We start from the raw sequence: 17,301 nt of genomic DNA, 5'->3' as shown, positions 1-17,301 counted from the left end.
GAACTGAACTGCATATTTTTGTATAGTTTATGGTTTGTTCTGTCACCACAGGCCAAAACAAGATTCTTTGTGTGTTGTGAGATAATATAATCATCATCAAGATCCAGTTCTGATTTATCTCAGAAATTCTTACAGGATGTCAACAGTCATGAGCTTTTGAGAAAAGGAGGAACAAGAGAAACGTTTTCAAGAAATAACACATCATAGATTTGCAAAATCAATTGTTTAATTTTTTTATATTGAATTTTCAAAGACGTCTGAAACATTGTGGTGGCATTGCTGCTAGCTTCTAAAAGAGAAGACGTTCAAAAGTCAAAGTGCTGGAAATAAGTACATTTAAATGGCTTCACTCTGTAAGAATTGTACATCAAAAATGTTGCTTGGGTGAAAAAACAGAGTGACGGTCCCTCACACCAACTGATTCCATTAGGATGACCCCCTTAACACGAATGGTCTCAGAGCGACAGCATCAATCAGCACACAAAAGTCAAATATTCACACCACACACCCGACTAAATGGGCTCTTCTTAGATGACGTACGAATGCAAAAAGGAATTCTACGCTATCAATTTCTGCCTGACTCTGGAATACAGCTCCCGTAGGCTTACACTTAAATTATTGTGTTAGCTTCTTTTCTCGCCACACATTTAATAGGATGAAGATGAACTACAGTCAATGAAGGCCTTAACATGTCCTAATGTTAGTAGAATTTATGGAAGAAAACTGTCATTAAAACCCTGAAAAAGGGCAAAATGTCCCTTTTAAAACCACAGCAGCCTTAAATAAAGTCAATGAGCTCCTATAATGATTACAAACAGCATTACAACATACAGAGACCCCTATACACATGATACGATACTAGAGTAAAACGCGAGCATTTACATTCAGATCACCTCGCACTGCAGGAAGCTCTGCCCACCATCTTCTCTACACGATTATTAGACTTCGTTTGGAATATAAAATGTTAGAGCTATATGAGCAAAGAGGGATTTTTCACTTAAATACAGTTTGCAAACTTGCAAAAGTTCTTAAAATAATGTCAATTGCATGCATCAAAATATTAGTCTTCTCAGTATTTTCATAGAATTATGTCTGGATTTTCGCTTCAGCAACCCACAGATTCATGGAAACGTCCTTATTTAAAATCAATCCATTTTGCATTTACAAATGTTTCATTATAATAATTCATTATACAAGAGCAGGAGAACTGACACTCAGACCTTGCTTCAAAGTGGAACCTTGTCAGTGATGTTGAAAGCACTTTTTCTCTGAAGTTTGTGCCCTCAGAACATTATAATACTAAATATTAATTTTACACAGTGTCATTTATATACAGAAAAAGTCACCACACAAAATAATGAATAAAAAAAACAGGGCCGTTTCCATCCTGACACTGTGGTTCTGAGATATAAGGTATAAGGCGAGTGTAGGTGTATCGAAAGCATCCATGTTGTTGACTTTTGATTGGTTCTGATTGGTGTAAAGTGAGCTTTGTGCCATCTTTGGTGACATGGACACGTCTTCGGTTGAAGCGCTTCACTTTGACGCGTTTCGTTTCTCCTGACACCCGTGGCACGCGCTCAGTCGCTAACCTTGCAGGGTCCCCGTGTGGACACAGGACGTCCAGTCTTCTGGGTCCCTTTGAAGAAAAGAAGAGGTGGGGTCCACAGTTCCCTTTGTACACATGAAGCAGAGCCCATAGGTCCCTTAACAGAAGAAATGGGTCCCTGGAGGTGTCCTCTTCTGGAGGAAGTGTGAGTCGTCATGCTCATGCATTCGTCCCATCGCACCAAACATCATGCGCTTAAAGTGGAAGCTGTGGATGTGTTTAAACTGGCCATCCATGTTCATCTGATATGAATTTCCTGTTCCTCTCATCTCCTCAGTCGTGCCCAACCACCGGATCAGAGAACTTCCAACTAACCCTGAAGAAGAAGAAGAACAAAAGTTTACATTTAATTTCTTTAACAAACTCTGTGGTGATCTTGAAACAACATCCGTTAACATGCAGATATCGGTCAGAAGAACACACCCCGTACACACAATACTGGTCACATACCTTCTACATGGACCTTCTACATAGACCTCTCTCCTGATCTCCGTCAGTCCTTCCTTCTGACTTTGGACGCCTCTCCCTGTACACACACACAGAGAATATCACTCATCACTATCAACTCACAGAGCCCAACCAGCAGCTTAAAGCTCCAACAAGAAGGTGAAGATGTGGAGGAAAGCCATCATTAATCCCCCAGAGCATGAAACAGAGTGAAGTCAGGAAGCAGAAGACCTCATCTGCGCGACTCAGGACCCACAGCACTCAGTTGTTGAAAAACCACACATCAGCGTATATGAAAACCAAGGTTCCAAGCTGATGGATGGAACCAGGGTTCCAGACCCACAAGCACACAAGTTCCGCCAAAGAGCCTCACTCACTGTTCATTATAGTTTATTATTAGTTTTTCATGAAATGTGGAAATGTAGTGTTGTATTACACTGAACCAAATCATGGGGTGGAGAACCAACATGAACAGAAGTTCAGAGAGGCGTTTTTGGCTTGGTTCTCGGCGCTAACCTCAGGCGCCAGACCCAGATCCGTCTCCCCAGAACCCCCTCCCTGGTGCTCTGGAGTTGGGGTGTCCATGCGACGGATCACCTTCCGGATGATCTGAGGGGTTGTCCAGGGGTCAGAAGTCAAAGTCATGACACATTGCTGAATTTAAAGAAGGACGGGGTCAGTGTGTAAAAAGCTTCTGTTACTTTTCTAGTGATGATGCTGCCGTCCTCGTCAGTAAACTGCTCCTCTGAAACAGATTCACCAGGGACGTTTCTCGCCTCATCACCCTGAAACCAAGGAACGTTTACAGCTTCCATACATGAACACGCACTCACACTCAGAGGCACAGGCCCGCGTACACACATGTGCAGTGTTAGTAAAAGCCTACAAGAAAGTAAATGAGAGATCAGACTGTCCAAGCTGCCACAGTAGCAAATATCAGAATAACAGTTGGAGTGAAAAAGACGCATCTCTGGTTAGTGGGACTGAAATTTGGTAGGATGTAGGATGTTGGACGGGACGAGGTGTAAACAGGTCTCGCTCTCTCCATCTCTCTCTCTCTCACACACACACACACACACACACACACACAAGCTCTCTCTCACTTTAACATCAGGAGTGAGAGCGAGTAAAATCTCATCAAACGTAAAGCCTGAAGCTGAGAGCACCACACCCAGAGCCACACCCACAATCAGAGCAGCCATGCCAGGTCCCAGACCTGGCAGGGTACCTTCAGGATGAGACGCCTCCGAAACACTCTGGTGGTGACAGTCTGTTCCCCATCTGAGCCAGAGTCTGGGGGACTGGGCTGCTGGTGGGTGCAGTTATGAAGCTGGTTACATGTGTGGGCGTCGCCCTCCTCAACGGTGGCTTTCAAACCCTGACATCCAATGAAATGACCAAAAAAGAATCACCTGAACTTTGTGCTCAGAGGTCATCGCTCCCTCCTTTCGGCCCCTGGTGCCGCTGCCTTCATGAGCTTCTTTACTCTTGCGGCTTCCTACATCTGGAGGAGGTGTGGCGTGTGGATCTCCATTCTGCCTTGATTTCGCCGTCTCTCCCCGCGATGACGATGTCACGGAGTCGCTGGAATTGCCCTGACTGAGAACGCAAGTGATACGAAGATCAAGTAGGCAGTAAACGTGTGTGTGTGTGTGTGTGTGTGTATGTGTGTGGGGCTGAATGTATTTCTCGGATAAACACCTACCTGTTCTCCTGCCGATCCAGCAGGTCTGAACTTAAGCTCCGCCCTGGGGTGGGCGGCTCCACGCCGCTGCTGGGCGTCTCTCGTTGCCAACCTGTGGAGGGGCAACAAACATCTAAATGCTTCTCGAAACTCTCTGCCTCCACCTCTATCTCCTCTTCTGCATCCACCTCTTCCTCTGAGCCTCCCTCCATCTTCACAAGTTCCAACTTCGCGTCTTCTTCACCATCTGCAGGTTGCAATGCTTCAAGCGCCACAGTCCAGGGTTGAAGGGTGGAGTCTAACCTCTCCCGACATGCCTCCACTTGCTGTGGTTGATTAGGCTGTGAAAATGATGATGACGATGACGATGACGGTGGTGTGACTTCCAGTTTGTCCTTAGTAGCATGTTGATCTGTTTCTGATGCATTGGAGAGTCCCTCTGGCTCCTCCTCGTGCGTTCTGTGCACCGTGGCCTGGATTTCTAGTTCTGTCAGGATGGGAGAGGTGGAGCAGAGCATTGCAGCAGTGTATGAAGGGGGGCTGAGATGTTCTGGAGAGCGCAGTGACGTATGTGGGGGGGGGTCCAGGGACAGGGCCAGGCTGCTGGGTTTGATGGGGGGGCGACCAGCAGGGTCCAGGAGGATCTCCTCGCTGAAGCACTGAACACCCCAGGAGTGAGGGAGAGAGACAGGGTCCAGCGGGAGGTCAGGGGTGGGGTCAGGTTCAAAATGGGGTGGAGTATGTGAGGGCGCCTGGAGCTCCACAAGGATTTGTTCGAAGCCTGTGTGAGGTCACACAAATGGGCGCACATGGACACATGAAAACACACACACATAATGTATGACAACACATAAAACACACACATAATGTATGACAACACATAAAACACACACACACAATGTATGACAACACATAAATCACACACACACATAACATGAAAAAACATACACACACAATGTATGACAACACATAAAACACACACACACAATGTATGACAACACAACAAAACACCCACAAACACATGAGCTGTGTTTATGGTGCATGACAGCACATTGTTGAGGTGCTCTCGGTACTCGGTAATGCCGGTGAAGGTTCTTGGGTGGTTCTTTACAGGCATGAATAAACTCTGCTATTAATGACTGAACCACTAATATGTTGTTCGTAAAAAGGTGCAATGTGTGTAACATTCTTCATGATAAGATGTTGACTACATTAAATCACTATCACACCCTGAAATACACAGACTGGGCGGGGCGCTACTAGCTGATTAGAGATAATTTAATGACATATCTGTACAATCAGGACTCCAGGCTTTGCTATTTTAATACGTGTTTATTACAGTTGGTTTTACACCATCAGATCACCAGATTCGTGGATTAAAAGGTCCCCTGACATCATTATTTTTTTTTATTTTAGTCCCTTTCCGGAATTCAGCCTTGGTGCAGAATTCCAACCACTCTGATCCAGTCACACAATGAGATTTCCCCAGTGTGCGCTGTTTTGGTGTCAGTAGCTTTAAATGCTAAAGAGGAGGAGAGAGGCGGGGTGAGGAGGAGAGCAGAGTATAGAACTGAGCGGGCATTTGCGGAAATGACGTCATGACACAATGTCTGGCGCAGACAGGAAGTTGTATCAGCGTTTTTGCAGAATCACAAAATTCGTCTTGTGACAACGTAAGGAGACAAATTCCAGATCTCACTGGCTGAGCTGCCACTCTCTGAACGGCGAAGAAGAAGGAACCCGTATTAATGTTAAATAATCTGACAAAGTGAAATTTTCATGATAGGGGACCTTTAAGCAGACTTGCTTTGAAAGCACCACGTGTCATGGTTGAACAGATCAGTTTCATTCTTGTGAAATAGAAATTCATTCTGGACTAGAAATCACACACATTGCACCTTTAAGGGATTGTAACAGTAGGAGTGATAAAACCAGGGGCAGCAGTGGGGAATTTGGATGATGAGGTTCAGGGAGAAGATCAGGATACTGTGGTACTATAGGGACTAGTGGTGGGAAATAAGGAAGGGCTAGGGGTGGTGGACATTTCCTCCTGAGGAACGGGAGGGACCGGTTTGCACACCACCTCATGGGAGATGTATGAGACGATGCAGGGATGGAAATGGGAGTGGAAAGGCGTTCCCTGTGTCTACCGACACAGCACTAGAGAAAGGGAGGGAGTAAGGGAGGAGAGGAAAGAGGAGGCTGATGAATTCTTCTCCGTTTCATAAATTTTCTTCTCTTTCTCTCTACTCAAAAGGGAAGGCTCAGAGGAACAGGGCATGATCGGAGGATCTAGAGATCTTCAGATCTAGAACAGGCAAAAGACAGCAGATTCTTCCAGATAACAAGACAACAACATGGACAGAAGACAAGTTTCACGACTGGCATCAACATCTGGGTTCCCACATGCAGACTCTGTAAAGAACCTCAAGTGCTTCATGTAGCTTCGTAACCTTTCTCACATTCTTTAGTGATTATAGTAAAACAGTTGTCACCATCAACAGACAATTGGCTGCTCAGGTTTCCAAATTCTCCCTAACCTCATGCGGAAATGCTTCCTCTGAATGATTTCATGACATGCATGTGCACCAACATGCATATGAGATGGATGGATGGTAGGGCCACTTAAAAAAAGAATCGGAATTTCTGATCAGGGCTCATTTGTAGTGTCCTGAAGGGCACACAGAATCGGTGACATCTGTCCTCCAGTGATTCATTTTGCATGGCTGAACATACAAAAACATCCACAATCACCTGGAGTTTCATTCAAAGCGAGAATCGAGGAAAACACTGAAACATTTTAGGGCAACTGCAGCAATCTAAAGAACTGCTAACGTCCAACATCTGGACACAGTTTTAGATTTGCTGGAAGCCTGTACTCATTTCAGTCAACAGTTTGAATGAATGTGACAGGTCAGGCTTTCAGATTTACAAGTTCTGTATGTCACTCAAAACACCAGATAACACCGTAATCCTAACACCTCGAGTAAAGATAGCAAATTCATTCAAACAAATGTCACTGGGTGTAGGATTAGAGTTTTCTTTGTGGAAATTTTGTAAAAAAAAAAAAAAAAAAAAAAACAGTGCTAAGGGATGAGAAAGGTCTTCTAGGTGGAGCTAAAATTTACCATCAGCCTGTTCCTGGTAAACAGCGCAATCATCTGCAAAACTTCTGGTGCCTGAAATGTTACCATAGTCAAATATGGGCCCTTCCAGCAAAGTCACTATGTCCATCCGGTTCACTTTGGTCAGTACAGCAGTCAACGCGTCCGCTAAAGACAGACATAAGAAACAAGTTGTACTCACACAGTTCATGATGGTGTGCAGAAGAACAACAAAAAAGGAGGATGAGACAGGATCTTACTTGTGGCATCCTTCCCTTCCCTGTTGACCCATTTCTTCAGCAGCATGAAGCTCTGTGCAGTCAGGGAGTTGGGGTTCTCTACACGAATGTGGTTTATTTCATCCACGGAGAAGTTCATCTCGCGAGCCAGTTCTGTAGGGGATTTGTACGAAATCACCTCATGTCGCAACACACCAATACGGTGTGTCCATAAATAAGAGAAGCACTACTACATGAGGACAACATTCTGTGTCTGCTATTACAAATCTGTGATGGACAAAACTGATCTGAAGAAAGGTCTGGTGCAGGACCCTTGGATCCTACCCTTGGTCATAACCAAACTGCTGCTTCTGAGGGTGTGTGTGGTCAGCCGCTATTTTTCTGTTCATCATTCATCAGTTCATGGTTTTAAGTTCATCAGTGTGAATGCAGGGTCAACCAAGGATAACCAAGGCCTTTTTACATTCAGCTGTCGTTACACATCATCTATACTGATTTACGGGTGGCTGTCAGGAATCAAAACCCTTGATTTGCTCATTCCTGTACACACTGACCTGTCCAGCTCAGCCCCAGATGGTCAGCCACAATGGCCATTCGAAGGTCTGTCCTTTCACATGGGCTTTGAGGACCTGGAACCAGAATATCACATTTGGCTGAGACAAGACACACGCCACATTATTAGACACATTAAAACATGACTGTGCACTTTTATGGCCAAGCTCATTAATGAAAGAGGAATCATGCATTGAAATCTAAGACAAAGATCAGGTTGAATAACATGCTTAACTTTAGTAGGTGGTGCTTGGCAAGAAAAGTGACGCAGCGTTGGCTAGACGAGCTTGTGAATGTTTACTACAGACAGTTACTGGAAATAACCATATGAAACAAAAAATTTAATTGATTCACAGATGGGGACATTTTCATGGTGGTGTTGATATCTTTAAGGGGGGGGGGGGGGGGGGGGGGGGTGGAGAAACTAAGCATGCAGATACCAGTATGATCTTGTTATGTCAAGAGTGCAACCTGGTCTAGTAACCAACACTACACTTAATCACTAACCATGTCTGCACAGACAAACAGACAGACGAAGAGACAGACAGACTAGCTTATTCTGTAGCCCTTTGTGGAAAAAGTGTTCCCACTCTGTTCTACTAGAGTAATCTGTCTGCTTCTGGTTCAGGGTAGGGCAGGATAAAAGGGGAACGTATCTGACAAAAGACACTACGGCACAGTTACACAGTACGGAGATGGCAAGAATGACAATAATGACAGCTACAGTAACACGCCACAGGCAAACAGTCAAATCATATCAACCAATCACAACGGCTCATGCAACTAAGGATCATGTAAAGTTCTAATAAAGTTTTACAAACTAGGCTTGATCTCCGCGACTGGGGGTGCCCCGCGAGTCCCTGCCACCTGCCGACCCTCCTTCCCTCCTCCAGTCCGCCGGCTCCTCTTCCTCTCACCGCCTGAACCCTTGGTGGCCTTTCCCCTAGAGGGCGTGGCCCCGTGGGCAGAGCCGGCGGATAGGGAGGGCTGTGACTGCGAGGGGTCCGACAGGGAGGTGCTCCGGGAAGTGCTGCTGTCTTCCTCCGACTGCGACTGCTCTCCCTGCAAGTGTTTCTCCTCGTCTGACAGCCGCTCCACCAGCTTTAGTGTCTCGCCACTAACAGTCTTAAAGAACTCAATGGACTGTTTACACACCTCACTCAGGTCGGTCCGCCTACCTGTCGCTTCAACCTCTGCTTTCGTGCAGCCTTCTGAACTGTGTTTAATCTGAGGTTTGGAGGTGCCGATTATCTGTCTGACAGGCTTCTCTGACTTGGCTTTGATTACCCTGGGTGCTATCTGAGCAGAAACGGGGGAAATGTGAGCACTGTTCCACTTTACATCTTTGACTGGTATTCTGGATCTGGGTTCTGAGGGCAGAGGGACAGGAATGACACATTTTCTTGCCTCTGGTTTAACCGCTTGTCTGGGTTTTTGTTTCCCTGAAACTGAGTTCTGAAAAGAAAAACCAGTTGCCTTTATTGGGAGTCTTGACTTGGGCTGCCTTACTTCAATATCTTTGGCTGGGTCCACATTTCTTTGTTCACCCTGACTGGCATTCACCTCTTTACTCTCAATAGAATCTTTACAGAAGAGAGCTTCTATCCTACTTGCTTTCTGAAGAGTGGGTTCAGAAGAGGACTGCAGGTTAAAGACTACACTACCACAGTGGATGTAGTTGGCCTGAACACTGGAGGACTCAAGATTATTGTTGTTATTGAAATTCTCTGCAGGGAAGTCCATCTTATCCACTGGACATCTGCTACCAAACTCACTCTGAGACAAATGACTGTCCAGGCTAACATACTCCGGCTTCAGACTCTCTGATGATTCAGTTTTTGTTTCAGCAAGTTCTGCTGAACCAGCATCTTTCTTTATTGTTATTGAGGCAGCAATTCCCATTTTTATGGGGGTGCGTAATTTGGGGTCGACCTTAGACGCTGTAACTGTGCATGAAGAGGCAATCTCTGTAATGTTACAGGATGATGCATCCTGGCAGCCAGAACTTGACTGACTAGGACTGGCCACGGGTTGGGTGATTTCTGTGACGGCCTCTGTCTTCCCCTCTACAGTTCTCTCCCCTGTCTGGGATGCACCTAGTCCCGCACTTCTGCCCCCTTTCCCCTTGTCCCCTGGTTTCCCATCAGAGGTATGCTCACCAATCTGGAAAAACTGTAGCCTTTCTTCAACAAAATCCCGCTTGCTCATGTCAATAGCACCACTGCGGGTCATCTCAAACATCTTGCCCTCATGGAAAGGGAAGGGATTAGGTTCACTAGTTGGGGTGCTCTCATCGGTTGGAGTTCTGGCAGGGGTAGTGTCTGGTGTAGTTGCTTGTGACTTGTCCTCCACTGATAAACCAAAAGGCTTTGGCTCTTCATCTTTTCCTTTAGAGTCAAAGACTCCATCCTCCCCACCTTTGCTGGACCATGGATCAAAGTCCAGACCTTTGGTAGCAACAGTTTTAAAAGGAGTGTTAAGTTCTTCATCAAGCTGGTAACTGAAACATTCCAGTCCTTGTCTGTCAGGATGCCTTCCTTCCAAAGAGTAAATATTTTCATTGTCTCCTCCATTGTCAGCGTTTTTGTCACTGTTACTTTTCACTTTAGCCTTTTCACCTGTAGCCTCCTCATTTGGGGAGCTTTCTTCTTCAATGACTTCAAGTTTACTCTGGCTAAAAGAGCGTTCACCAATTTTGCCATCGTTGGAAAGGCTGGAGGTTTTTGGGTCACTCAGTCCATCATCTTCATCTTGCAAGTCATACCCATCTAGTGAATCAATCTCTGTGGCATCTGTGTCATGAGAGAATTCAGCTGTTGTTGCTATCGAGCAGTCTGTAATGGACTGATCATTGCCATTTTGCTCTAACTCAATCTCATCTCCTTTGATGACACCATTAACACCTAGTTCTTTGTTGTGAGAACCATTCCTGTCCACTTTTCGGGGTCTTGCCCGTTTTTCACCTGCCTCTTCAGCTATCTTGAAGGTGTATTTTTTCAAAGGAATAGGCTGGAAGACAGACTCGTCATCACTAGAGTCACTGTTATCTGCTCCTGGGGGAAGAGGAGATGGTGGCTGAACTCGAATTACTGGCTCTGCAAGAAGATGCCGGTCATGCTCCTCTTGGAGGTTCACTTCCATCATCTCTGTCTCGGCCTCTGACGAAGGACACGATGCTTTCTTTTCTGTGTCACACAGCTCAGACTCCAAAGGAGGGGGTGGAGGAAACTCTATATAAGCCACCCTCTTGTCTTTTATTTTTATCACTATGTCTTGATTTCCTTTCAGAGTCTCTGATGGTGTAGCTGGTTTCTGAGGTGACTCAGAAAAGATGAAGGTTTTGTCCTCTTCTTCAGACTCTTCTTGAATTGGACTTGGCATTCCCGGCATGAAACCTATGACAGAATCGGGTGTTCGAGAGTTGAGATCACAGCTCACTTCTTCTGATGTAGGAGTCTCAGGAGTGACTGGACTTTTCACAGAACTGTCCAAAAAGGTAACCTGTTCAAGTGTGTCATCCTCAGGGCTGCCCTGAGGAGAAGAAGACTGCTTTTGCTTAACTGAGTAAAATCCACCTCTTGTTTCATGCACAGTTCTGCTCTCGTGACTTACTATCTTCTTGTATGTGCTGAGTTGCCCTGTGGCGATCTCCTTTTCATACTGTTTACCCAACTGAATGCTAACGTAGACCGGAAGAGGTCTGATGTCTTTAAAACTCTCTGCTGTTTCAGCAAGACTTTCGTTCTCAATATACTCTACTTGCTCACTGTCTACACCATTACACACTACGCTAGCAACAGATTCTTTGGATTTTTGGGCGTTAGCTGACTTGATCTCTTCAGAGCTGCAGTTCACCCGGTTCCTACCTAATGTGGGTATCTGAGAGCCTGCTCTGACCGCATTATCTAACTTTAAACTACCGCTTTGATGATTGACGAAACTAGATGATACCCTAACAGGAATTTGTGATTCCGAGTTTTTTTTTAGAGCTCTGTTACACTTCGCAGTATTGGTAGCATCTTCTTGAATCACTAGCTCTGTGTAGATAATTTTTTTTGTAGTCTCCTCGCTTGTTGTTATTGCTGAATCACTTTCTTTCTTATCTGCTAAGGTGTCGTGAACCAAGGTATGGGACAGTTTTGCCTTTTGAGATTTGTGTCCGTTGCTGTGGCTCTCCCATGTCTGGTAACTTTTTTTTTCATCCAAGTTTTGATCTTTGGTATTGGCAGTGTGTATGTGCTTTGGTGAGCAATGTTTTGTAAGATTTTTGTATCTGTCACTTGATGGATCTAGAGATATGTCAGTTGTTGAGTTGGTATACTTGGGTGAATTTGCACTTTCATGAATGTTCCTAACTGGGGTGTTTGAGGGTTGTCCTCGTTGAGGTCCCTTGTCATTCTTTTGATATTCTGGCTCAAACTTCAGTCTCACTGAACTCACTTTTGAGGTTGAGAGCTGAATGGGTTTGGTCTCACTCACACTGCCTCTGTCATCTCCTTGTTTTCGTTTGTCCTCTTCATGTTGGAAAATGGAATGTCTTTCTGGGCTACTTGGTAAACTGGCACTTTTTCTGTCATTTGTCCCATATCTGTCCCTAAACCTGTCTCTGTTCCATTCATCCCCACTATTTCTGTATATTGTTCTCTCTGGGCTGCTACAGGTAGAGCTGGGACCAGATCTTGTTTCTCTTGCATCTGATCGCCGAGCCTTTTTCTCAGGAGATGAGAGCTCATCATTTAGTTTCTCAGTTTTGTCACGGAAAAACTGAGAAACCTCATTTAGCTTTTCTTCTGCCTCTTTGACAGTCCTGTCTACTCTGTCTCCATAATGTTTTTCTCTCTTCTGGGCCTGCCTATCTTCTGTAACCCGCATCCAAACGGACTGCTTTGGACTTCCCGGTTCTGCCGAGTATTGAAGCAATGTCAGTTTTTCTGATCCATTTTTTGATGGTTTCAACATGAATTCTCGCATAGAACCATCATGGTTCCCCTCATCATAGGATGTCCTATCATAGGCCTGAATATGAGATCTATCAATCACTGTTTCTTCAGAGTCAGAGTGAGAAGAATCAAATTTGTCAGAATGCAGCATTTTCTCAGCAAACTTGTAGGACTCTCCTCTAACATCACAAGATTCATCTTCGTGACATTCTACCGAATGCTGGCTCAACAGTTTCAAAGCTCTGTAAGAATCATCAGCCATTAGTTGAGCAGAACTTGGACGACTTTCATCATCTTGAGAGACAGGGGTATTCATTCTAGAAGATTCCAAGTAGCATGGAAGTGACTCATCAGGCTCTTCCAGGCATTCTCTGTCCCTCATGTCTGTCTGCTTTGTAAACTCATTTATTCCTTGGTTGCCTTGGTAAATATACATGTCTTTTTCTGGGTGGTTTTTAGTTTCCCGTATGATTACTTCAGTTGGTTCAGCTTTGTTTCCTTTCTCAATATGAACCTCAATAATTCGTTCAACTTTGGGCAAAGTAATCAAGTCTTTATCAAATGGCCTTGCTGAAGATTCTCCTCCTTTGTGGACTTCACTACCGGTTTTATGTTCGAATAAACCTGTAAGTTCTCTAGATGGGTCTCTTCCTGATTGAAAAGCCTTCATTATGTCACGTACAGACATGGTTTCTTCAAGTCTCTCAGATGCAGCCTCTTTACTGGATGGCTTGTGGTACACCATTCTGGTGGTGGTGGTGATATGTGTTTCTTCCTTTACCCTCATGCCTTTTCCCATCACAGAGTCCTCCTCTGCCATGGTCTTTGCCTGATATGCTTTCACTCTGTCTTTGATTGATCCTCCAGGTGACCTAGGCTCTGTATCAATGCACTGTGCAGGGGACTTTGCCACCCTGGTTTCTTCCATAACAGGATCACTTATTTCCTCTGGAGTCTCATAACTCCGTATGACATGAACAACCTCAGTGCGAGTCTCTGTAATGACTGGTGGAATTGGCACATCCTGGAAAAGGGCCTTGGGTCCTGTACCTTCCGCACTTTGTGGGGCAGAGGGTGTCCTCTCACTTCTGGTCTCAAAACCACTGTCAGAGAGTGGACTCTTGTCCTGGTCATGATAAATGTCATCAGGGGAATCCAAAACGCCATCAGTACCAAACAATGCATCTGCCAATTTAGAGAGTTCTTTCTCTGAAGGGGAAGGGCGAATGTTGACAGGAGGCATTTTAAGTTTGTGGTCTTGTATTGCTATAGCAGGTTTGAGAACACGTTTTTGTTTCTCCTCCCCTTCTCTCCTTACTTCTTCATTCTTGTGTTTTGATTCTGTATTTCTAGATAGAGAACTTGCACCAATATCATTTGAAAGGTAGTCTACAAATTTTGCAAGGTTAAAATTTCTGTCTGGTATGGTCTTGGCTTTGGCTTGATGGGCTACTGTCTCGTATCGAGGTGGACATCTCCAGGTATTTTGCTGGGCATCATCTACCTCATCTTTCAAAAAATCTTCACTTGCTTGTTTTTCTCTGAGAGAAGCCTTGCGGTCCCTCAAAACATCCTTGGTCAGTATCTCACTAACTTTTACCAGATCCTGCTTGACTTTCTCAACTATTCTGTAAGGCTCTTCGTCTTCCATTTTCAATTCCTTAGGAGAGCCTGATTGCGAGCCTCTGGTGGCTGAACTAGTTTCAGTCTGCAAAATAGCTGACATCCTTATCAAGTCCTCCTTCATGTCTGCCACATCTTTTAGGATTTCTTGACTCGATGAAAGAGGGGAAGAGGAGGATGTTGATTTCATTGCTGAAGGAGACATAAACAAAGGAGTTCTTACAGGTGACAGTGTCCTTGCAAAGGGGGACTGGGATTGAGTGTTAGCCTCAGAAGGCATGGCCTTTCTTGGGGACAGGAGGGCAGCAGCTGATTTAGAGACATCTGGTAGCTTTTTAAACTGGTGATCTGGTAAAACATTTATGACAGAGTATACTGGGACTGTTATGGTGCCAGAAGTGACAGAGGTTGTGGAGGAAGGAGAGGATCGAAGATTAGCATACAGTGAATTTGAGGCAGAGGAACGAATGGACTGGTAAGAAGAGGAAGGTGAGGAGGACATAGACTTTAGAGTGCCATAGCCTGATGCTGAACAGGAGTTGAAGGTCTTTTCAACCTCATCAAAAACAGCATTTACACAAGTTGTGGCAGCATTGGTTGTTGCCTGGATTCTCTCCTGAAGGCTACTTGATAACACTGAGGTGGAAGAGGACTGGTATTTGGTTGGAGAAACTGATCCATTTATCAGTGCTGCTGTGGTTGAGGACGAGTTGGATTTCAGTGGTGATGACAGAGATGAGAAGAATCCTCTGGATGCTGGGGATGTTTCTGAACGTTCTGGCCTGACAGAAGAAAGTCCGGGGACTGTTTTTATTGGGGAGGAATTGACGGGGGCAGTAGAGGTTATGACTTTCTTGAAGGGTAAACTTGAGCTGTACATGTTCAGAGCGGATTTGGGTGATGCTGGAGGAGTCATTGCAATAGAGGATCTCTCCAGCAGAGTTCCTCCAGAAGGTACAGGGGATGTCCTAGCTGTTAGGCCTGTTAAACTCTTCAAAGATGTATGGTCAGGGTTGCTCTTCCCAGAGGAGGAAAGAAGTGTGGGAGAACCAGGGACTGAGTACTGGGCCTGTTGAGCCACAGTCTTTATTGGAGATGACATGGCCCTGTATGAGCGGACTGGTGATGCTATGTCACTGGAGGACCTAATAGATGCAGCTGGTGAGCCTCCTATAACAGATTTGATGGGAGATGCTGAGTTGATAGACCAAACAGACTTCAGTGGAGAAGCAGAAGGGGTGTTGGATGAGGAGCTGGAGAGGGAGCCAAACCCAGTTTTGGCTTGGCTGGGAACATGGACAGGAGGGCTGGACGACCAAGCCTGGTAGGACCGGGTTGAAAATACGGGTTTGTAAGCGTAGCCTGAAGGCTGCTGCTGTTGTTGTGGTGCTGCTGGCTTCTGCTGGGGCGTGTTTTCTTGTTCAGCTGTTTCTTTGATCACAAAATTCATAAAACGTAACAAAAACCAATGAAAAGTCAAATGAAAAAAAAGGAGAAAAGAAGAATTGTAAGTCAGCATGTTAGTTGAAAGGTATATTAAAGTTATATGTGAAATGGAAAAGACAGAAATGACAGTTGAGAATTGCGACCAACATGATGTAAAAAAAGCAAAAAACATAATGCAATAAAAAAACAACCAAACAACAAACAGTAATGCGAAAATAAAAAAGCAAATCACTTTGTTTGTTGGTGAGAAAATGACATTTAATGTAAAATACAATGTGGAAGGAATATAATAGTAAACCAACTGGGAAAAACATCTTAGAATAAGTGGGTTCTCAAACTCAACCCCTCTTAAAATGGTCCCTATGTTGAGAATAATTCTATATTTGCTTTTTGTTTTTTCATGACAACATAATGACACTGAAAACATAAAGATGCAACCAAATTTATCTTATAAATTTATTAGAATCTACTACTTTGTTAGAAACACTTAATTTTTTTAAGCCAATAGGAACGAAGCATCATGGCACAGAAAAATGAACACAAAATCTTCATTAGGAAAAAGAAAACCGTTCAGATGTGATGAATGATAAATACAGTGCAGGTGGCAAAAGACAATAACATTTGAAATAATGCAGTAAATCAGAAAAAAAAAATACGATCCATGTCAGAAAAAAACATTGAGGGAATTCTAATACGATACACATTAATTACAAATTTTATTTAATTACACAGAGAAGGATTGGTCATGCTTTAAACATAGAAGAATCTGAGATAACAGAGTTAATTTATTTATTATGAACATACTATTGATGATTTTTGAAGAAATGAAAACTCACTCAGAGCTGGAACCGCCAGATAGCTGTACCGCTTGCGCAGTGCAAAAGAAGCAAAGGTGTGTCGTCGATCTTTCATTTCATTCTGCAAAAGAAAAAAGTATTTTCAGTATTCACAATTTTTGTTTGACTGTTTCAACTGTTTTTTTTAAAGCAGCTTTATATATATATTCTCTCATTGATGGCTGATATTTTGCCAACGATGTAACAAATGTAAATTTAAGTGACTGAATAAATAGTTAATTTAAAAAAAAAATGGTTATAGTTACCTCATCATCAGGGTCAGACTCCATTTCCTGCGAATTCCACAGAAAGAGGAAATTAGTGAAAATACAGCAGAAGCACAAAATCAGAGCTGAATGATGCAAGGGTTCCATTTTAGAAACACTTTGTCGCTAATTTTTGCTGCTACCTTCCTGTGTGTTGGCAGTGTGATGTTGAGGTTGCAGATGGCGACCTGTGGGAGACTTTTGCTGCTTTTGGGCTCTCTGAGGAATGAGAGACGGCCACACGGCTCCTGACCAACGTCCCTGACCTAAAAAAAAAGGGATCTTGTTAACATTCAAGCTCTCACTGTTTCAAATAATAATGTTCTGAATTTTGTGAATGGCTGTAACAGCAGATCAGCGCAGATGTGTGTCTGTTCACCTTGATATTGAAGGGCAGGCGGTTCTCTTTGAAGGAGTAGAAGGTGCAGATGAGCTGCTGGCCACTCTTGGTTAAAGGAGAAATGTTACCATAGCAGTGCACAAAAATGGGCTTGCCCTCCAGAACCTGTCAGTTGTGAGGAACAAATGAAGAGTAAGAAATAATCTGGATTTTTG

General features: G+C 44.2%; 1 protein-coding gene across 40 annotated transcripts in view; it reads right to left on the bottom strand.

Annotated features, from left to right (window-relative positions):
• Nucleotides 1-204: 204 nt before the first annotated feature.
• The window catches only part of LOC114795444 (ankyrin-3-like), a 60,490-nt gene continuing 43,393 nt past the window's right edge, over nt 205-17,301 (bottom strand). For 21 of the 40 annotated variants that reach the window (XM_028988728.1, XM_028988714.1, XM_028988750.1 and 18 more), the window contains 11 exons: nt 17,126-17,251; nt 16,890-17,012; nt 16,747-16,773; nt 16,481-16,562; nt 8,457-15,629; nt 7,638-7,712; nt 7,105-7,236; nt 6,869-7,012; nt 3,929-4,521; nt 3,762-3,852; nt 3,514-3,655 (listed from right to left, as the gene is read on the bottom strand). In XM_028988728.1, the coding sequence (XP_028844561.1) occupies nt 3,793-3,852; nt 3,929-4,521; nt 6,869-7,012; nt 7,105-7,236; nt 7,638-7,712; nt 8,457-15,629; nt 16,481-16,562; nt 16,747-16,773; nt 16,890-17,012; nt 17,126-17,251 (8,535 nt within the window). In that variant the 3' untranslated portion in view covers nt 3,514-3,655; nt 3,762-3,792. Of the gene's footprint in view, nt 1,926-2,059; nt 2,136-2,160; nt 2,666-2,757; nt 2,842-3,284; nt 3,366-3,468; nt 3,656-3,761; nt 3,853-3,928; nt 4,522-6,868; nt 7,013-7,104; nt 7,237-7,637; nt 7,713-8,456; nt 15,630-16,480; nt 16,563-16,746; nt 16,774-16,889; nt 17,013-17,125; nt 17,252-17,301 lie in introns of those variants that run through there. The other 19 variants (XM_028988747.1, XM_028988748.1, XM_028988716.1 and 16 more) reach the window with 12 other exon arrangements.

The sequence above is a fragment of the Denticeps clupeoides genome, chromosome 8 (assembly GCF_900700375.1).
Source record: "Denticeps clupeoides chromosome 8, fDenClu1.1, whole genome shotgun sequence".
Classification (NCBI taxonomy): Eukaryota; Metazoa; Chordata; class Actinopteri; order Clupeiformes; family Denticipitidae; genus Denticeps; species Denticeps clupeoides.
This window is presented reverse-complemented; position numbering and strand designations above follow the sequence as displayed.